General features: G+C 36.1%; 1 protein-coding gene across 1 annotated transcript in view; it reads right to left on the bottom strand.

Moving 5' to 3' along the window:
- Positions 1 to 621: 621 nt before the first annotated feature.
- LOC104528986 (thrombospondin type-1 domain-containing protein 7A) overlaps positions 622 to 23,278 on the bottom strand; it is a gene marked incomplete at its 5' end in the record, with an annotated part of 41,607 nt that continues 18,950 nt past the window's right edge. Inside the window, 11 exons of the mRNA XM_010173149.1 lie at positions 622 to 1,152; positions 2,021 to 2,108; positions 5,529 to 5,739; positions 6,070 to 6,152; positions 8,895 to 8,990; positions 9,924 to 10,097; positions 12,068 to 12,242; positions 12,821 to 12,966; positions 15,753 to 15,870; positions 21,481 to 21,596; positions 22,056 to 22,197. Coding sequence (XP_010171451.1) covers positions 1,068 to 1,152; positions 2,021 to 2,108; positions 5,529 to 5,739; positions 6,070 to 6,152; positions 8,895 to 8,990; positions 9,924 to 10,097; positions 12,068 to 12,242; positions 12,821 to 12,966; positions 15,753 to 15,870; positions 21,481 to 21,596; positions 22,056 to 22,197 — 1,434 coding nt within the window. The remainder of the gene's footprint in view (positions 1,153 to 2,020; positions 2,109 to 5,528; positions 5,740 to 6,069; positions 6,153 to 8,894; positions 8,991 to 9,923; positions 10,098 to 12,067; positions 12,243 to 12,820; positions 12,967 to 15,752; positions 15,871 to 21,480; positions 21,597 to 22,055; positions 22,198 to 23,278) is intronic.

Here is a 23,278-nt window from a genome sequence, read left to right as displayed (position 1 = left end):
GGACAATCTATACCAGTATAGGTAGATGGGGCAAGAAACTAGACACTTGTATTACTGCCATGATATAGACTACAAATGGCTGCTGTGACGAGGAACGGTGTGTACAGTACATTAGCCGATTCCATCCAGTCGCAGTCCAAACCGAACGCTACTCTCTTCAGGATTCAAGACCTGTCTACTTGACACCTTGCATAAGATACATCATAATCCTTTCTGAAAAGAGGCAGTTTCTATGGCAATACTAGTTAAGTGCATATCATGCTGCACTAATATAGTGCAAAAATTTGCCTTACATGTTGCAAAAAAGATGTAGGCAACAGTTTGTGTTAGAGAAAGTAGAAACGTATTGTAACATTTACAATGGGTGTTCTTTTTCCAGACAGCAGCTGCTAGAAAATACTGAATCTGAGAACGCCTCCTTTCTGGATGTACATATGAGGCCTTTATACTTTGGAGTGATACCAGGACAGAATTTTGCGCGTGAGTAATTGCCCTCTGAAATGCAGGTTAACACAAGTTATCATCAAGTCGTAAACTGTTGAAGTTGCTCAGTGGGTTAATCCCAGTTAATAGTTAATATTGTACTAAGCACTAAAATGCTCTTTAACAAGTATATAATCTGATAGAGCAATACATATGGTTCAACGGAGTATATAAGCTATGCTTGAATATAAAGAGTCATAGACAGCTTGGTACAAACTCTTCATGCGTACTGACTATACTTGGTTAATGTTGCAGGGGCTTCCAACTGTTAATACTATGTCAACTACAGTATTCTGGAGACAGAAGTGGTGCTTATAGTTTGTGAGATTGAGGAAAGACCACAAATCTCCAACTGCAGTGTCTGTTAATATGATTCTGCCAGATTTCTCAGTGTTGATGGTCTAAAGTAAAGAAATAATATCTTGAATATCCGTAGGCATTATGAAATCCATCCTTCTTTATCTATGGCGCAGTTACAAAAAAGAAAAAGTCAAAACACTTAATCCACTCCATAGAAAATCCCTGTGGCTTTGGGTACCTTCTGATTTCAATCCATTAATTTAGACTCCATGAGAGGTTATATTTTACATATCTGCATCTCCATCATAAGCCAAGGTTAAAGGTTTCAGTCGGTTGTTCTGCCTTCTCTGGGGCTTCTTTGGCTTTTTGCTGAAACAATAAGATAATTTGTAAATAGAACAAGAAACTAATAACACAGAAAAGATGGATTTCAGTCTTAAATGAAAGATGAGTGTGTTGTTTTAAGATAATGCAATTGGTTGTTCATTTGTAAAAGCTATAAGCCTAAAACCTTTACTTGGATGTGTTATCTCTTTAGCAACCCAAAGCAACATCTAATTCAAAGTGTAATTGTTCAGAAACAGGCTGTTATGGTGCTCATGTGACTTGATGAAATCTCTGGCAGGTAATCCTGCAAGATCAGTCAGTTTTCAGAACTGCAGTGCAATATTTGGTCATGTTATCAAAGCCACAATCAGTTTCTTTTAAATTATATGATACAAAACTTCAGGGAGATCATTCTCAAAGGTGACTTGTTTGTGCAAAAAATCTTTGCTTTCATATGCACTGAGATTTTCCAACAAAATATTATTTCATGTATGAAAAGCATGAGAAAGTTTTCAGACTTTTTTTGTTTGTGTATCTCTATAGCCTGCCAAATATCAAATACAACTTGCCTGATTACTAGATTTTCTTATTGCTATTTCTCTCTGCATTTTGTGATATGGACACAATGAAATTATCATGGACACAGTACATTCTTAACAGAGGTAAACTGAGTAAAAATAAACTATACACTAAGCTATCCCATATTTATAAGTTCTAACCTCAGGAGAACATGTGTTTATCCATCATCTAGATTACAACCAGAGTCCACTGACCTGAGCTTGGACAAAAGGATAAGGAAAATCAGAGACTGCAGTTCACAAAAGTGCCTACAGGTTTTACAGTGCATATGTAAATGCTTGAATTACAGTCTGTATGGGACTGCTTGTTTGTAAATAATTAAAGAACTCACCAGGCTAGATAGATCATAGAAACAATAAAGATGAGTAAAACAAATGCACCAGCAGCTACACCATAAACCCAGGTCTTCAGCCTCCCATCTAAAAGGAATGAATGTTAGTCAGTAGTGTTTGAGTTAGTCTTGTTGAATTATTAGTTCTGATATAGTATAGAAATACTACTATAATCCAAAATAAACGTCTTCATTAGCAGTTACAGTCTAATAATAGTAAATACTATTAAACAACTGAGCAATAGCTTCTCTGTGCACTTGTGTTTTGCTCTCCAGCCAAAGTCTAGATAATCCGAATGGGAGAGATGTGGGGCGGAGGCAGCAAGTGAGACTCCCAGAAGCCCAGCTCCTGGACCCACTGATAGCAGGCAATCCTGCAGCGTGATCACAGGGCAGTTTATCAGCCCAGGACTCATTTATGCTCTTAGCATCACTTTCCGTTCTAGCTCTAGTAAATCAATCTGCCTGTTATTTTAATTCTTGCTGCTATTTAATTTGATGTTTTAAAATACCTTTAGCACTTTTACCTCATCCATACCTTAACTGAATATACACAACTTTCACTACTGCATAAAGTAATAATTTTTCAATTTCTTCTCCTACCAAATGCAAGTTTTTTTCTTATAAAACAACTTCCCCTCACAGAGCAAGCAAAAATACACCAAAAAAAGACAAGCTATACTCATAAACAGAACAACTGTCTTGTTAATAAGGACTGTATTTATGTGCAGCCTGTGCAGTTTATATTTTGGACATGATGTCCATGCAGGCTGAGATATACATCCCACTGTCCTGCTTGCCTTGATCCCACTTCTTCCAGGAAAGATGGGGTGACTTGTCTGTTTGTGGGGTTTTGCTCTGAATTCAAAATGAGCCTGTAACAATCCAAGGTCAGTGCATGCTGTTTGACTCACTACTTTTATCTGACTCATTTTGCAAATTTCTAAATGGCTTTTTGAAAACATTCTTTTACAAGAAGTTAGCCAACCTTGTTGCACCTCCTTGACAATGAAAATTCCGTTAAAAATCTGAATTATTTAATTTACATGGGGCAAATTTTTTATTTCATGATCATGTATGTTTTCAATGTAAACAAACAGAGATAATTTTTTTCTGACTAAATACTTATTGAACAAAAAGGCATTATCAATGCAGCTGATGTTTCTACAATGTGATAGTAACAAAAATTAGTCAGACTGACTTTGCTCAGAATCACAGTAGCCCTCTATTGCTCTGCAGTTAAGTTCAGGCTTTCTGTTCTCTAGCAATGCAAAGTCTTGCAGTCATGTGAACAACTTATTCAAGGCTAATAAAAATAAAATTACATTAATCAACCCTATGAAACATTACATACTGATAACATACATTATAACTGATAATAACTGGCATAACTGAAATAACTGATCCATTAAAGATGTATTGAACAGTAGATTTGACCTGACATATCCAATGATAAGATAACATAAATGAGAGGAAACCAGACTTCATTCAGTACTGCTAAGTAGGTTAGTTTCTTCTCTCCTTGGCTTATTTCCATTTGTAAATGTAAAGAGTTTTGGGGTGGTTTGGGTTTGCTTGTTTTAAAGTAGTATTATCTCCTTGGAAAAAAATGACTGGCATTACCTTGTGTATGGATTTATTTATTTTTGTCAAAGCAGGGAACTCTGTTAATGAGGTCGTTCATATTATGCAACTACAGGCACCTAACTCAGGCTTTCTGAATTCCCCCTGGACAGATTATTTCTAAGTATACAAGGAAATCAGCATGTCAGACTCATCTGTTTTGGGGAATACATCTGCACAGACACCTGGAGAGGATAGTTTTAATACTTTCCTTTCTGGAACTGAAATACAATTTGTTGAAGACTATGAAAGAACTATTGTAAATCTAGACTTGGAAACTGTGAGGAAAGGAATAATCATGCTAGAGTAAATAAAAACCTTTCCAAAAGATACCCAAACTTGGAATTAAAACAATCAAGCATAAATCTCATTTGAAGTACAAAATGTTCACTTTCTTCCACATTTGCTCATACCTTCACTGGATAAAATATTAGTTATGTTGAATACTGTTGTTTTTATCTGAGCTGAGCTATGTTTCCTTCCTAACTTGAATTACTGGAAAATTAGTGAGTTTTCATGAAATCTCTCAACTGTTCCTTGTTCCAAAAACCATGTCTGAGCTCGCATGAGCAGCCGTGTTCCTAAACAGTAAAGCGACTGTCTGACTTTTGCTTATTGTCAGCACTCTGGCTGCTATAACCCACCCTCTGGCATTTTCAGGTGACATTAGCTAGAATAAGTAAAAAGTAACATATTTGGTAAGATGCTGTTTTTTAAAGGAGGACCAGAAAAGCTTAATTTTCTTTTTTTATTGTGGATGAATGTATTAACTAATTGGAGTAAAGACCATTTTTATTGCAGGTATCAAATATAGCATCACAGTACAAATAACAGTAAATACTAGTAGGACTAATGGGATCTAACATAAGTATTTCTAACCCAAATATGATTTAATCTGCTTATTACAAATATTGCTGTAGTTCTCCATTTGCAGCATTTTACGGATTATGCATGTAAAGATACTGTTTTAAATACTCAGATTAAAAACATCCATAAAAACTTTAGAAGGAAATGAACACCCTAAGACATAAGTGTGTTATATAATATGTAATATTTAGCTCCGTGTGATTTAAAAGACACTTAAGAAGATAACCAATTGCTCTCTTCATATAATTAACAGATTGGACAAACATCACATCTCTTTCTGTGAAAGTATTTTGTTAATTAAAGTTTTCTTTATCTCAGTGCTTAATAGTACCAGGAAATATTTACTGAAATCTGATTACATGGTGGACTTTATAAAAGTATTTTTGATGGGATAACTCTCTTATATATTTCTTGCCACTCTTGCACAGAAGTCCTTGCTCAGCTTTAAAGAAATATGGTCCATAGTAAGACCAAGTATTATCTATAGAGACTTTGAGCATGTCTATGCTAAATTTCAATAATATGATTAGCTCTTTCCTAACAAATTATTTTAAATATGGATATGGCAGAAAAGCAGTAGCATCTCTATACTGACTATTTTCCTACAATTTATGTTGTGGCTGTGATTTTTAAGCAGCCCTTACCCTCTGTGGTCTTCACTACTATGATTTCAGTCCTCTGTCAACAGCATTATTGGTTGAGATAGTGTAATCTAATATCCTGGCTCACACCTTTGCAGCCAACTCCCTTCTAAAGTGACATTTCAAATAGCTTCTGTGATTTTTAACAGATAGAAGGGATTAAAAGGAAATCTGCAATACAAGATTTCATTAAATATATTGATGGAGCAGCTGAGAAGGCTGGGGGCTTGTTTATGTCGTTTTCAGTCACAGCAGATGCATGTCTTCTTAAAAGAACACTTAAGAGTTTTTCTTTTCTTCCTTGGCATCATAAAAATGTAAATGCCAAACCCTGCAGCAGTCCTTAGCATTAAGAACTGCTCATCACATAACTTCACCTGGCCCAAAAGGCTGTAGAAACCAGGTCCTTCCTCGTCCTGACTGGTTACTGGAGGGCTGGGTAGGGTTCACAGCTCGACTGGTTTTCACATCTCCCTTTTTGTCCTCCATGGTGGGGATCACCACCACTGGGATGAGAGTGCACTGTTCGAGTGTGCCATCAGAAGACATAACTTCAGTGTATCCGTCTTCACAACTGCATGTTCTAGTCTGTAGGGAACAAGTGTTTTATACTGTGCAGCAGAAAAACACAGTTTTCTGTGAGCCATAAAGCATAACAACATGGATGACAGGAAAATAAGACTTTTGATGAGTGCTAGCCTAGAGAGTACCTCTTATTATACACAGGTTCACACCAAATCAACAGAGATTATTTAACATTTAATTGAAAGGGAGTAAATGGTCTGAGGTTGATTTTAACAAATTAATGATTAGCAAAATCTCTGAAAATACTTTTTGTTGGCATAATCTTGGTAATGCAGAGGGATGTGCGGGAAGCCCTCATGGGGGTGTTTTATGCTCCAATGCAGCAGCACATACCTCACTGCAGTAAGCGTGGGGTTGACTGCATGGTGGGTTACATGACCTGTCAGCATCTGGTTGGCGCATCACTAAACAGCCCCCTGTAGGACAGAAAATCATATTTTGACATGGTAATACCTCACCACTGATGAAATTACTGATGTCATTATTTGCTACAGTATGTCATGCATTATAATTTTCTTGCTAATTTGAATTTAAGTCCTTCTCTTATTCCAAGGTGAAGGGTAATTGGTATTAAGGTAGAGTAAGGATATAGCACATATATTTGCATTCATGTGCATTTCAGAGAACTAGTATTTGGAAAGTGAACCTTTTTTTTTTTTTCCCTTTCTTCCTTTGATATATTGCTCAAAAGACAGTTTAAATGTTTTGCTGTGCTTGAGGGAAAAGTTTTTTGTTCTTTTGGGCCCTCCTTAGAACTCACATAGAAAATAAAAGCATATCTTTTACATCTTTGCCTGTCAAACTGGAAACAAAATACTCATTCAGTTTATGAATGGATACCTGTTTTCTGCTGCTCCTCAGTAGTCACTTTTACACATGCTATAGCTTTGCCTCTTATGAAGCCACACTCCATGCTAGTCTAAGACAGATTTCTCAGAAGGAAAGAATTATTATCAGTAAAGTGTGTACTGAATGCTAGGACACTGATGATGGGTTTCAGTCTGTTCCTTTTTTTTATACACTCCTAGTTCTCATTGCTGCAGCTTTATGTCTGGTGCAGTTATTGTTATGGACCAATACATGCAATCAGGCTTTCACTATCATTTCAGCCAGAATGACTTTAAAATATGCATAGAATCAGTTTGAATGTACCTAGGTTTCCTTCCGTCTTACAGAAGAGGGATATGCATCATGTAGTTTATAATTTATACTGCTATAGGATGATTTATTTTGCATCTCCCAGATTAATAACATTTTTATACTGGTGTGATATGATTATGAAATCCTGATAGCTGAGGTTGGTCACAACCATAGCAGATGCAGTTAGATGTAGTTATGTAGATTCAAGTGTTAACGGGATGGCTGATGTAGAACAAATTAAACCCTGCTGGTTTCCATAAGTTTTCCCCACCCCCAGAAAGAAAAATTGTACGCCCTAGCATACAAATCACATGCCTGTGAGAATCTATGTAATAAAATATTACATAGGAAGCTGCAGAAGGAAAGAGTTGCCTCATCGCCCATGGGAAACAACACCTTCAAGTAAAAAAGAACTATTCAGCACAATAATATTATGCAAATAAATAAATAAAGGCCATAAAATACCAACAGGACTCATAATAAAAAATCGATAATGTCTGAATTAAAATACACTATGTTAGAGCCAAATGTGCAGCAATAAGGCATCAAAGAAACGCAGTAATTGGAGATATAGGTTGATTCTAGATCAAAGTAGGTAATCTCAATTTAAATCAATTCTGTATGTGCATTTATCAATTTAAGCTTTTAAGTACTGTAGTTTATAAAAGCTACTTTCAAAAAAATGTTCAAATGTAAATTACAATTTGGCTCAGGAATGTATACTTCATGCAGAGAATTTATTGCAGAACATTATACTTAAGTGCTTTGTTTGAAAATTATCAGGAACATATAAAAAACCACAGTTTTGCATTGTATGAAAACTGGTGATTACTTTGTCTGGAGTTTTCCTCTAGTCTTAATTTCAAATCAGAAAGTTATTGCAGCTTTAAAACCAGGTACAAATAAACTTTGAAAAAAGAGATGCAATATAGGTCCAAGGTTAGTCTGCCTAGCAGGTCCCGTCATGAAAAGTCTGCCAACAACACATATTCATACACTTGTCTTTCCTGGAATTTATCATATGTCTGTATCCAGCTATATCAGAACAAGCTATTATTTTTATATGTCTGACTGTAATTTATGACTATATTCTGATTTTAACATCTCAGAGCCATAATTGCCAAGATGCTATTTATTTTGAAATCCTGTTGGACCTTTAAGAGATAGTATAATATATTAATCTCAATAGGAATTCTTACTTTTATGGTTTTACTTACCATACAAGCATCTTAATTAAGCAGGAAGCAATCAAGGTGCATAAATAATGCCCTGTTGCATTCATTGTGAAGATGATGTATTTTAATATTCTTAAGGTGGCACTTGCAATATATTAATCTCAATAAGAATTCTTACTTTTATGGTTTTACTTACCATACAAGCATCTTAATTAAGCAGGAAGCAATCAAGGTGCATAAATAATGCCCTGTTGCATTCATTGTGAAGAGGATGTATTTTAATATTCTTAAGGTGGCAAGGTGGCACTTGCAAAAAAGATTTTGGGCTATTAAGTATTAGTTCAAAACCTTGTAAAAATAATACAGATATTTAATTTCTACTGATACAACAGACAGTAGTGGTGGATTATATCATCAAGAAGTATTGTATTGGCTCTTCATGAATTAGAGTTCCTTTTCTTTTACTGTTACCTGGGTTGATATAAAAATTATTTAAAGAAGAAATGCATAACTCTTAGCTTAACTGAATCCCTAATTCTGGTAAGTAAATTCATATAAATATGATGTATATGGAGATTTTTTAAAATAAAACATTCCAGGTCCAGTATGGAAGATAAAATTTATATTTACTTTTAGCATTACATGCTGCACAATTCTGGAAAAGAAATTACATTGTTAATATGCAAAACCATGATGATTCAAGACAACAGCATGTTGATTCATACATCAGGACCAAGTGTTTTTAGCTTTATTTAGAAATAAAAAAAATATTTCCATTTGTTGGGAAAAGACATTATCTACCCATTTTTCAGGCTTTTGTGGGTATATAAAAAGAGTAGTTACCTGTGACATTTAAACCATCTGACCTTTGGCACCACACGGTCCGAGAGGATCCCTTCCATGGGCTAGCCATCCACTTGTATTCATAGCACTGGCCATCTACACAGAGAACATTCACTTTTCAAGAAATCTGATGGCAGGATTTTAGGCTACAACTGGGGACAACCACACTCATCATTAGCCCATACTCATTATGTTTAATGGCTTTTATGGCTAAGTAGGCCCCTTCCTCCCTCACCCAGCAACTTAGAAGGCTGCACTGCACACATGGAGGCCCCAAGATCTCCTGCACTTACTGGATACATACAGAATAGACCAGATGTGTCCCAGACACAAACGATAATGGTTGTACACACTGCATGTGGAGTAAGCCTAATGTAGCTAATGGGCAAAACAGATGTTTCCAATAACCTCATAATAGTTGTGGACCATCTGTTGCACAAAACTCCTTTCGGAGTCAGGTTCCTTTCCTGGTAATGCTGAGCTTCAGCCAATGCTCCAGTGCTTGGTGAAGTCGGCTACATCCAGTTTCGTGTCTCAGCTCTGCTGTACACCTCTCATATGGCCTGGGATAAATCATGAAGTCCTTCTGCATTTTAGCTCCCTTATAAATATATAATTCCTTTTTACCTGATCTGTCTGGCATATGAATGGGTAAGAAATGTCTGTACAGGAAATGACTTTTCTTAGGTACTTTGCCCAGTACCAGCAGTAAGCATGACTGAGGCTTTTGAATGTCATTGTCATGAGATTAACAACAATTCAAAAGGTAAAGAGAAATCTAAATTTGGTTATGTATAAAAATTTAAAGATTTATTTTTATTATGTGTTTAAAGTGCTAACACAGGATAGTTAGAATTTGAAAGTTTTTCTATTTACAGTTGATATCTGGAAAATAAAAATGTAAGGACATTACTATGTCTATCAAATCCATATTTGCCTAAATTTGATACCATGAACAGAAAGAAATTATCATATTGTTCTGTATTTTTTTCTTACAGGAAATGGCCTTGTGTGTATTTTGGTGCTTACCATTGCATGGTCTTGTTTCCAAAGCCTGTTCTGGACAGAGATGTTGATTCTCTAATTCCTGAATGATCACTGCCCGAGATCGGACTTGTATCCCTCCAAAGCCAAGATCCTCACCATTAACACAGGTTAGCTGGCAAAGGCTCCATTCTGACCACTCTCTCAAGTAACAGTCCCCTGTCAAACAACAATTTTATCAGATGAATGGTCATCATATGTGAAAAGTTTTTCACACTGGTCTAGTAGAAAATAGTAATAAAAAGATTATACAAAAGCCTCTCTGTTCTAAAGCAGGGCAGTTACCTGTAGCATTCCCATAAGATCGCTGTCATTTTTAATTTCTGAGGAACTTTCCACCCAACATTTGGATTTTCATAAACTGTAGGATATTGTTCATTGTATGCCTTATGCTAAATTTATATATCTTGTTCAAAATTCATCTTTCATCTTAGAAAGAGAAAACATTGTCTAATTTTAAAAAATTAATTGTTGCTTATCCTCATGCAGAATTTGTCTAAACAGACAGTAGAAGTGACTGCTGGAACATTCTTTGCAAGAAAGGGAAATGGGAAGGTGATTAAAATGTCTGCTCTGGCTATTTCATGTTAGGATAATAGAGATTTGTAGAATGTTATGGTGTAAAACTGAAAAATAAAACTATATTAATGACACAGATTAGCATGATCAGCTAAAGAACATTTAAGGAAGGTCTGAGGCACAACACAAAGAGACCATTTTGTTAAAACTGCAGTAGAAAATGGGACTAGACTGTGTGCATGCAGACTCATAAATAAACCTCTTAGTTCTCATTATTTCAGTGAAAGGGCTATTAAAAATTCATGCTACCTTGCATTATACTGATGACAGATATAATCAGTACTGTGTTGACCAGATGCCTGATTAATGAAGGAATTTTATTTGCCAACGTTAGGAAAGCATGTGAAGAAATGAATAATTGAAGAACTAATGTATACATAATAGAAAAACAAGTAGTGATTTTTGGAATCATTAGTTGGAGAATGTCATTAGCACATCCCCACAAGGTAGTTATTCTTGATGGCTAAATGTGAGATTGTTGAAGAACAGGTTCCTGCTCAGCGAAATTTTAAAAGCGAGCAGTAAGCAGCTGTATTTTTTTTTATATGTTTGACTAAAAAGAAAACATAACTACAAGCTTTTTATTCTTACAATTTTCATTTAATAAGTAAAAATATGTGAAAATCATGCAATTGGAATGCTCTGCAAAAAGCAGTGTTGGAAGCCTCTCTGGTTTTGATTGTTTTCTGTTTATTGAGGCAAAGTTCAATAAACAAAGTTCAGTCCAATCTGACATGAACTGGAAAAAAATACTGAAAAAGAGAAAAATTGCAAGTAAACAAAAATAGAGTACTAGTATGGAATAATAGCTATAATTTAACTGAACAAGTTATTCACTACTTCTGATGATACATTGGTAATGACTCTACTGAACAGCAATAATACTTCAAATTCTACAAATAAGTGTTTGAAATTAACTGGAGGGGTTTTACTAGAAATTAAACAGCTGTTATAGGCTCTTAATCTTTCTCAGTATGAAGGTCACGGACCTGATCATTTATAACAGCTCCTTTGGATTCAGTCTACAAGGACAGTGACAGTGTATGTCATGCCTAGCAAGCTAAACAGCTAGAAACACTCATATTTTTTCAGAGACCAAAATATTATTTTCATTTGGAATAGCCTTTTTAAACAACAACAACAACAAAAGACTCCCTAGCTTTGCCTTCTTAGACACCCATAAAAGCTATCATGTTCTTAGCCACTGTTAGGTGATCTAAGCTGTTAAAGCAAAACGTTTAGCTATAAATCAAGACTCCTTAACACAAGTTTTATTTAAAAAGATTTTGTGAAAAAATATATTCTTATTAGGTTCAATCTGTGACTGAGACATGCCTTTTATAAAATTTAAAACCTGTTATTTTTTCTAATTGATTTATTGTCATGAAGCCACTACCAGAAAGTAACTCTGTTGGTCATTTGATGGATGAATCCAATCAGTAAAGCATGTGAAAAAGATTTAATTGTCTGTGGCTAATGCTAGGCACTGATTACTGTAATGATATCCAAGCAATCTTGAAATGCGACATTTATTTGAATAGGTTTGTTACCTGGACAAGGGACAGCGCAGGTTTCCTCGAGTATCATCTTCTTATTACCATCTATAATAGGCTCTATTTCGCCACAGAATTCCTCATCTACTACTTTGCCAACATCTTCAATGGATCCATCAAAAACCACACAGGAAATGTTCCTCACTCTTGTTCCCTCTCCACATTGAGCATCCTGGGGAAGGAGGACATACATGCATGCTGGATAGAAGAAAGTGTCAAAAAACTAGATTTGAGCTACATGTCACTCTGTCTCATTTTTTGCTTAACTACTTATCCATTCCTGGGGGGGGGAGGGGGGATGGTGGTGTAGAATTTGTTTACTTCTGAAACAAATAAACAAACAAAAACCAAACAAAAACTCAGCTGGCTGCTACCACTGTTACTTAAAGTATGGAGAAAATAATGCCTTTGAATTTCAACCACAGCAGTAACTCAAGTGGAGATCTCTTTAAGCAGCTGTATCAGTTTCCACAGAATTTTATTTTTTTTATTTTTTTTTTTTTTTACTATAGATTTCAATTATTAGCAAAGATGCTGCTTGGGTACCAAAGTTGGCATTTATGTTTTGAATTTCTGTAGGACATTGTTATATCTGTTGACAAATACAAACTTTAAGAATAAATCTTTAGTTTTTGTATAAGAGAGGTGGAAGCAAATTGTTTACGCTGTTATGAAGCAGGTATCTGAGCATATCACAAATATGCCTAGATATACAAGCTCTATAAATTAAAAGTCCCATATGGCTTTTACCTCTACTTTACATGCAGACCATTGACCATATTGCCATCGATAACAAGGTTTTACTGGACAGGGTTTGAATTGCTCCATCTGAGAGGGACAAGGCCTCCCATCACCCTGAAATGGCTGATTGATGGTCCTTTTTCTAATCATTTTTCCTGTAAATGAGAAATAGCAATATAACTAACAACAAAGTGGTTAGAGTGATTTATTCCTCAAGATTGTTCTATTTTGGTGAAAAGTACAGTGTTTGAATAAAGTAATTTTTTCCACATTTGACAAATTGGATTGTAAAGCAGATCCATGGGCTCTTGGAAAATGTAAACCCATATAACAGACAAGTTAGACACTATATTCTATCATTTGTACTGCAAGAATTGCAGGAGGATCTTTTATTAGGACTTCAAATTGCTCTTATAACAGCAAACAAAAGCAGGAATTTACCCAGTTCAGAAGCCTGGGGAAAAATACTCTTTCTGAATGTGACAATATGTTTGTGGCATTTCAGTAGAAACTCTGGCTCCTCATCTGGAGTTTGCTGCTAGAGAAACCAATTTGTTATGTTCTTCCCTGAGTTAATACAGAATCATGTGTCCCATGATTGTCTGATTCCCACAACCAAGAACAACTTGCAACTTTCCCTCATTGTCTGTCTGGATAACGTAACATGAAGATTTTGCAGTGGATGAAGGATTCTTCACTTAGGCCCAAAGAAGATTAAAATACAATAGGCTTATCCAACACTAATCTTCTCTTCAACCATGAGTAGCACGCTACACAGACTCGTTGAGATACAAATTCTATTTCAAATGCTTCTATAAACAGAAAGAGGAAGACATTTCTATCCTTTCGGCAGCTCTTGCTTCTTTCATCTTGCAGTGAATATTAGACCATTATGGTTCATTGCAGAGAGGTCATGTCATATAACCAAAATAATTTTTGTGTGCCAGAAGTAGTGGTAAAGTGATTGCTCTAGACTTGGTACCTCACAAATGTTTCCACAAAAACAACACAGCTGTGTTATTTTAGTCTATATATAGATATGAATATATGAACCAAGTCTGAAATAAGATGTATATGTTTAAATTTGTATGCTGAGGCTTATAATAAACTAAGGAATTACATAGATTTATGTACATAATACCTGGTGTTAGCTGGCCAAAAAAAAAAAAAAATCTTTAATTCCACATTTCAATCTGATGCATTTGGAATTGAATAACCTAATGACTGTGACATGAACCTTTTGCTGAGAGCAAGCTACAAAAGCCACGATGCAGCAGCAGAACTACATCAGTTTCCCAGACTGATAGCTAGTAAGAAAGATGTTTACCAAGCAGAGCCTCATCATTCTTGGATTCACAGCTGCTCCAACTGAGATGTTACAGGAGAAAAAAAGATTTTCTTGAAAAGTATTGGAGGAAAAAAACCAAAGAACAGGAACGAGCAGAATTCCTACATACAGAATTCTTCCTCAACTTTATGGGTATTTGCATGGGTGCACAAGAGTGATTCAGCTTTTTAGTCACTGGGTTTATTAGATGGCTATTACTTAATGAAAAACAGTAATTATTTCCAACTTCCTGCCTAATAGGAAAATTATTTCTTCAAGACTTACATGTGAGGTTGCAAACATCTGTTAAAACCACTGAAAATTTGAAAGCTGTTTTACATTACTATTTTCTCACTCCTACAAATAAATTCTATACTTGGAAAGCACTGGGATTTCAGATAGTGACCCACCTTCACATTTTGGAAAAGCATAGCAACAATAAATCTCATTGAGGAAAACATCAAGTCATTTACTCAGGTCTTGTATATAAGCAGAAGCTTGTAAAGGAAAATCTGTCAACGCATTTAAGGCTTCAATAGAGCTGTTAGTTCAATTCTCACTCTGTAAGGGTTATTTTGAATATAGAAGTGTAGATTATTTGAATGTAGAAGTCATGCTTTGAGAGGTAACTGAATTGAAACATTATTACTTTATTAGATACTAGTAACAAATTATGAACTGTTATCATTAAAAAATCCTAGTGTCTTTCTGTTGGGATCCTGAGGTAACCAAAGCTTTCAGGTGTTTTTGCCTAGACCTTTTCCCTGTGGTGCACTCCCCAAGGAACACAAAGAGATGCAATATCCTTTTACTCTGAGCCCAGCAGCTGAAACTGGATTCCATACTCTGCTAACCATCCAATATCTGTAGTGACATATTCCAGACATGATTACAGAATGAAGAGGCTTTATAGGTAGGCTTCTATCCTTCTCCTTCAGTAGTCTGTGCACCTTAGTTGCCTGGCACAATGGTGCTTTCAGGTTCTTTCAGAGACATATCAGTACAAATAAATAACAAGTGTTTCTCCCATAACTAAAATGTGCCTTTGATATCTATGCTCTGACATAGATTTGATTTAAGAAAAACTTAGATAATGTTTAGTAACATTTTGGAAAAAACAAATTATTATGATCACAGTGAAAGTACATTGTCCCTCCACCCTTTTTCTGTGTTTAAAAATATGGAATTCTGCAGTGAGTTAATTTTTTCGTTTTAATCACTGTCCTCTTCTACAAGTTTATTTGTTCTAAACTCACCACTAATGAAACTTAAGAGGAAAATCCTCTCTCCTCTTCCTCTCCCCACTCACTGCAAAATAAATATTCACATCAGTGTTTATTTTTGTTTCAATATATCATTCATCATATCTCACTTTTTTCCCAAAGTCAGAAACTATTCTGGGTCAAATTCTCACTATCTTCAGTGAGCACAGTCTGACTGAAGCACATTATTTCCATGAATAAGGCTGATTTAGTTTCCCATCACTCTAGTTAGCTAGCTACATTTACCAGTTCTGTGAAAAAGGATATTATTACTTTTATTAAAGAAAAAACAAACCAAACCAAACCAAAAAAAAACCTCAGTCTTTAAAATACACCAAAGATACATACTGACCTGTAAGGCCACATGTTTGAGAGCACTCAGACCAAGGGGACCAGTCAGAGAGCTGACAGTTCACAGGACATTCCACAACACAGGATGTATTCATTTGCCATGTCTTCTCCAAACCAAGCTAAAGAAAAATAGTCAATGGTCAGCATGTCTGTGGTCACCCAGTCTGTGGCATCGGTGCAGGATGTGCATTTGGACACAGTGAATCTGAGACAAATAAAGCTTTAAGCAAGCATGAAGTCATTGCTAAGTAAAAAGTAAAGCAATCAGGATATTTAAAAAATCTCACTTCAAGGCAGTCCTAATGCATATGCCGATTTTTAAATACATGATTAAATAATATTTTCACCAATTATTTTCTAAATTAGCGCCTATAAATGGCAGGCTTCAGCTCTAGAGTATTACTTTATATAATAGGTAAAGGATAAAGTAATTTATGAAGTATTAATAAAGTATTTTGAAATAGGAATATACAATATTCAATATACAAATATTGAACTATGAATAGCTATTAAAAGCTGAATTCAAATGATGCTAGGAGTCAGGTTCAAAATTAACAAAAGGAGGAGGATGGACATGCATTGGTTATTTGTCAGAAGATGTTGCAGACGCTAAAAGTTTACAGGAGTTCAAGAAAGACTGAACAAGTTAATGGAAGAGAAATCTGAAGGTTTAAACAACCATAAACCCCATTGGGCAAATACAGTCCAAAAGCTGAAAACAGGTGGAGGCTGCAAGAGGAGTAGATGGAAACTTGTCCTCCTTTTTCTTCTGCTTATGCCTCTCTTGTTTTTTTCTTAACATGATATGTAAGTTTATTATACATATTATGCCATCCATTCTACTGTATCTACCAATATAAAAATATTGCATAACATTGACAATGGTTTGTTCAAAAAAAAAAAAAAAAAAAGCTTTGCAAATTTTTCTTAAAAGCTTTGTAAAAAGCAGAATCCTCTAACAACCCTAAAGTAAAAGCTGCAAATGCTAGAGGACTATGAGAGAAGGGGACACAGAAGATAGCAAGACTCACATTTTGCCAGAAATGCATTCTGTATTGAGCCCTTCTCCTGGCAGAAGTCAGCCTAATACTAAAAAATGATGGAACTCCCACAGGGAAGGAAAAATTTTAAGGCCGTACTTGGAGATGGCACAGTGGCTACATGGTCCTTTGGTCTGATCCTGTAAAGTAATTTCTATGTTCTTATAAATTGGAGATGGCACAGTGGCTACATGGTCCTTTGGTCTGATCCTGTAAAGTAATTTCTATGTTCTTATAAACTCCCATTCTCCAGTTTTTTCTCATCCAGGGAAGAAAAGAGATATTCTCGCTAACACACATGAGAATATATGATGCAAGATGGAATACAACTGATGGCATAAATATTAGCATGACAATAATAATCCCTGCAGCCTGCACAGATTCAGAACGAGTTAAAAGGATAAGTCAATTATAGTGTGTATGACATAAAATGTGAAAACCAATCCTGCCAACATGAACAGATCTGAAGCTTCCCAGCATAAAAGACTGTCCTTTTCATGGGCCCTCACCAGTGGACCTTGATCATCATTGAGGCCTTTCAGAATCCCAGGAGGCGGTGGATGTCTTTAAGTAGATAAAATCCCCATATATTTATTTAAAAAAAAAAAAAAAGCAAAAAGCAAACTAGACATTTTAAAACCTATTAATTTTAATGACTGGAAAGTTTAATGACATAAAACCAGCAGTTAAGACTTCAAAAAGGAAATAAAGCCACTATTTCCTACTAAAAGCAAGCACAGAGTAATAATTAGGCACAATATTAACAAGTCCTCCATAAATAAACTACCACAAGTACTGGAAATGTCTCACCCTGATAGACTCACCAAGTCTTAAATTTGCATTTGCAGTACCATTTATTCAGACAAATGAGGTTTTAGACCTCTGTTCTGTTTTCTACATCAAAGAACGAGTTCTTGGCTTTTTTCTGTGATACAGTATAACCTTGCTTATCCAGCTATCACACACAGGCAACACCTGAAACCTTTGGATAATCTGGAATTTGGATAATTAGGAAACTAGATATCTGTCTTTGAAGCCTATATTTGCGTCAAATCTTCTGAGCAAAGGCTTTAAATTTAAAGCCTGCTGAATTGATTCCTGCCAATTATAGAAACATGATTGCTCTCTTTCAAGACTAGCCTTTTCAGCTGGACTTTAGCAGCTGGAGAAGGAAAAGCCCAAGAGACATATTAAAGGTGAAGAGGAGAAAGCTGAAGGCCAGATTACCCACAGTGATCTGCCATTTGCATGTCTTAGATACTGAAGTACTGCTGGCATAGGTTTGGGGAACAATTGTCAGGCTTCAATTTTATATTAATCACATATTCTTTTCTCATCCCTCTCCTTCCTTCAATTGATGAAGCACAATTCATCTTGAAGAGTTTAGAAAACATTTGGAAAAGCATTCAGTAGCTCTCCTATCTGAAAGAGCCTTGGTTCTGGATAAGTTGGAGTGTCTGATTCAAGAATGGTGAGTACTGGAGTAGTTACACTGAAAACTACCGCTGAGCGCCCTGTATTCCTGGTTGCACACACCAGGGGCAGCAGGCTGCCAGACCAGCATGCTCTATAAACCCTGTGATCCACAAAAAGTATCTGTATTTGTTTATAGGAATGTTTGTTATCACAGATTAACCCCTGCTGGAGGTTAATCATACAATCTGACAAGCAGGCTGTTTGCCAATAAAACAGAAAAGTTGCTTTCTAATGCAGATAAAACTGCTGGTTTCTAAGCTTTTCTGATCTTTCATTGAAGGTAAATGAATAAAAATAAGTCCATAAATAGGAATATGACCAGGACCAGCTTGCTTTAGGTGATTTGATTTTCAAATACTCAAGAAGAAGACAAGCTGAGTTCTTGTGATGTGCTAATTTTGTAGAGTTAGAGACCAAGTAATCCAGTATTACTGTGCCTTGAGAGTTTGAAGGAACTATGTTAACATAATGAGGACTTGGAAATAAGCTCTAGAAATTGATTTATCCTGGCAGTAATCAAGATGACCGGCTAGCTTCTTTAGCTGATTGAAACAAACACAAGATCATATGGATGCATTAGGAAACCAGAACACAGGGGCTCAGAAGAAATGTTAGTATTTAACCACGCTGATGCTCATACCTGGAGATGGTGATAGTCAAGAGACAGCATGAAGGTTTTTTTAATATATGGCTTTTATTAGTTTCTTGAACCCCATATTATATAGGAACTCAGACATTGCAATCAGGCATCTTCATTTCTTAGGGATCAGGATAGGTTTAGCTATTCTGATCTCTCTTCTTTGCATATAATAATAAGAACCATAATTCTGTAAATCATAATTCTGTAAATATATCTACACATAAATTAAACAAAAGTGTTGTTTTATTCACACATCTAGTATAAAGTTTTATGATACTCCAGGGGAAATTCTGTTAACTAAGTAATTACAAAATTATTTCACGTTTCTTTTATCATCAATTTTTCAATACAAATGTACCTTATTTTGAACTTCACTTAATCTTTCATCTCTGCCCTTATAATGCAAAAACACGGTAAAGAACCCCCAAAACCCACCACCTAGAAGGATCATCTGTGATTAGATTAGTAAGAAATGCATAATATGTATTCACTTTTTGATAATTTCATGAATACTCTCCTCTTATGACCTAGAGGGTCACAGAGTTAGCTTTCACATCTTTAGAGTGAAGGGTCTGGTAAGATCTGAACAGCTTGGCTTTCTTGTTAATCAAGTTAACTGGTTTTACTCCTCACAGTTATTGGATCAGCCTTTGACCTTGTTGTTCCACTGCTTACACATCCATAATTCAACAAATAGTCTTAACAGTATGACTCAGGAGTGGATCAGAGCATTTTACAAGAAGACGTATCTCTATATAATCTAGCAAATCAAAAGGGCAAATAAGACTGTATCATAGTGGTTACAGGACCCCACTGCATTGATGTCTGTTGGCCAGTCATTTACAGCAAGTAGCTTTTGAGATATTATCTTGTTGCCCTAATTATTTCTCTGAGTAATAAACTTTCATTTTTTTAAATGCAGGAAAGCTCCAGAGGTTTTCTGCAATGAGATTTCAGTGTAAAATGTAATAATTTGTTCTAAATGTTGCTCAAAATCTTTGGATAACAATAGGAATAATTTATTTGCTTTATGGTAAAAGAGATATATTTCCCCTTAAAACCTAACAAAGCATTTTCAAACATTCAAGGTCAGGCTGGATGGGGCTCTGAGCAACCTGATCTAGTTGAAGATGTCCTTGCTCACTGCAGGAGGGTTGGACTAGATGACTTTTAAAAGTCCCTTCCAACCCAAACTATTCTATGATTCTGTATTTTTTTTCTATTGAAATATTCATGTGGATGGGTATTTTCTATCATGCCTTGGTATGAATTAATCAATATTGCAGTCTCTTACAAATAACCTGAGAGCCTTTTTTTTTTTTTTTTTCTTTTAACACATTAAAACATTAACAGAATGCATTAATGTATTCCCCGATTAACTTCACAGAACCTTACTGGTAGGTAGCCAGATCCTGAGTTTTTTGCTGTGACATAAATGATCAAATTATTAGATTTGACTATAAACCCAAAAGCTATGTGTGAAGGAGGAACCTGGGACAAAAGTAGGGTGTCAGCCTCAGCTGAAACCTCCTGCTTTTGCTAAGAATGTATGGATTCGGGAATCCAGGAAGTTGGAGGGGATTGAAGAAGTCTAAGCAGGTCAGACACACCATTACAAAACTATAGTCCAAAGTACATGATGAACTTCCTGACTCCCTCCACTTCTGTTGAGACTCTTCTCTATGGGCACATCCTGAAGAGCAGCTACTAGCCATGAAGGTCCAACAGAAAAGGTGTTAGTACCAAAGCTGCTGTGGAAGCCACTCTAACTTATCCCCTCCCCCCCCATTGCAATTGATTTTGTTTCTGATGTAAAGGTGATGGGGGAACAAAAGCTGAAACAAGTTCAGTTAATTTCCATCAGAAACACATGCAGGATTGCCCTTAATGTAGCACTTGTGGTGTCTTCCCATTTTCCTTAACATTACTATTTCCATGCAATTTAAAACATTAAGACCAACACACAAAATGACAGAAAACCAGTCCTGTCAAATTTAAGGTTAGTTTGAACATTTGCAAAATGGCTCTTTGAAAATTTAAGGGCTCGTGTCTGCTAGTTAGTTCTCTGTGTATGCTCCAATTTAATATTGTATTTATGCTGCACATTTTTTCACACTAGCTTGGGTATCTTTTGCACTGCACAGCTGGATACAAGAAGTTAGCATTCAGGCCAGCTGCAGAATGGCATGTGAGAAATGTTTTCCAACACATTGAGTAAATGATTGATACTGGCAGCTGTCCAAGTCTCCATGCAGAAATTGTATTCAATTAGAAGGATGATTAGTGTTCTGATTAAGATTTATTACCTTTATTCTACTTTATTAATTATTGTTTCTAAGTCATTTCCTTCAGGACATAATGATTAGCATATATTCATGGAGGCACTTAAAAGTAACCAAAGTAAATTGTATAAAAATCACTGTTGATAGCACAGTACATTTCAGAGGTACTTAACAATCCATGAATAGTGTTGAAAAACATCTGGCAAAGATGGGTTACATGCTGTATAGCTCAGTTGGCTCAGCATTAATTAGCACCATTAGAAGGAAGCTTACTCACAGGTACTCACTCACCTCCTCACAGTACTTCAGGTCAACTGATTTGCCATCACTGCGAACACAGTCAAGCATCCGTGTTTTGATACCATTACCACAGACAGCCTTCTCACTGAGCTGACATGTGCTCCAGTCTGGAAAAAAAGAATTCATTAGTGTAGCAGACATTGTGGATAAAACTCATAATGATCCAATCTCCCACCTAATTCTAATTTTGATGGCCTAAAATAATCCTTACAAGCAACTTTTACACAGGCAAAGGCTCACAGAGCCCAGCTGCTACACAGTTTTGAAAACAGAGACATTACTACAAATAGTCAGTGCCGTGATGCCTTCCTGAAAAGTTCATATTTGGCTTTGTCTGCATGGATTTTGAGCAAAGAAAAACATTTCCTGGAGTTACAGCATGCACACTTCACCCAAGCTGCAAAGCCTCCAGTAATATTTTATTTGTATCAAAGAACCTGAATCAGTTTTCAGTACAAGCTCCATAGCTCCCTCTGGAGAACAGAAAGCTGAAAAATCTGTCCTGTAAGGTGAATGGAGGTAAGCCATAGTCCCAGGCTGTCACTAAAGTGGAACACCCCAAATACCTGTCACATTGTAGTCATAGTGGTAGCAGTTTTTGTTCAAAGTGCAGACTTCTGTCTCAGTGGCAGCAGGACAAGACTTTCCATCATCTGGTTGTCTGAGGGATGCAGCGGACCTTTCGCGGACACTACTTCCATTGCATGGCTTGAAAGGGAGATTGAAACAGCTTTGATATTTTGGCACCCTGGTACCTTATAACAACCTTTCAAGTAATCCCTTCACAAAGCACAAATGTAAAATAGTGGGCTTGTACTGATGTGCTCCATTTCCTTGTTATTTCAGAGATAATTTAGTCTGCACTTTCACCTTGGTACCACCCAAGGTGAAATATCCTCTAACTTGCTAACACCTCGGTATTTTCCTAACTAGTTTACATTTCAGAACTAGTGCTTTGGAACTATTTCACTCATAATCTGGATATTGAGATGCTCACTTTCCAAACACTATAATGTAGCGTACTGGAGCCCAAATACTCAGTGGTCCTGAAATACTTTTTTCTATTTGGTTTGGATTTTTGACCTTTCTTTTTGAAATTGCTGGAAGGAAGGGGAGAGGAGACCCAAAATTATGTTTTAATGCTCAGTCTTGATCTGCAGACTTTGCTCGTTACAGGATAGTGACATTTTTAGTACAGTGACTGCACTGCTCTGGAGAGGCTCACAGCCAGGCTCAAAGACAGACTCACAAGCCACTGCCAAAGCAATTCCACCACATAGAACCCATCCCACACTGAAGAAGGACCACTGAGGACTTTGTATTTTGTGTTTTGGAACAATTTCACTTAATGGAAAATACTGCCACTCTTCATTTGCAACCAGCTATCAATGATCCTAAAGATAACAGTAAAGATAGGTATTTACACATGTAATCATTGCTCAGTTCAGCATCTTTGCACCATACATCATGTATACATTTTTAAAGTATCCTCCTAAAACTATAAATGTTATACTTCAGTATACTAATATACTGGGTTTGTATAGCAAGGTTTTGGTAGAGGGGGGACATAGGGGTGGCTTCTGTGGGAACCTGCCAAAAGCTTCCCCCATGTCCAACACAGCCAATGCCAGTCTGCTCCAAGATCAACCCACAGCTGGCCAAGGCCGAGCCCATCAGTAACGCCTCTGTGATAACATCATTAAGAAAAAAAAAAGGGGAAGAGAAAAAAAGCTGCACACTTTGCAGCGAGAGAGAGGAGTGAGAAGATGTGAGAGAAACAACCCTACAG

Source organism: Antrostomus carolinensis, unplaced genomic scaffold, assembly GCF_000700745.2.
Source record: "Antrostomus carolinensis isolate BGI_N321 unplaced genomic scaffold, ASM70074v2 scaffold19538, whole genome shotgun sequence".
Lineage (NCBI taxonomy): Eukaryota > Metazoa > Chordata > Aves > Caprimulgiformes > Caprimulgidae > Antrostomus > Antrostomus carolinensis.
This window is presented reverse-complemented; position numbering and strand designations above follow the sequence as displayed.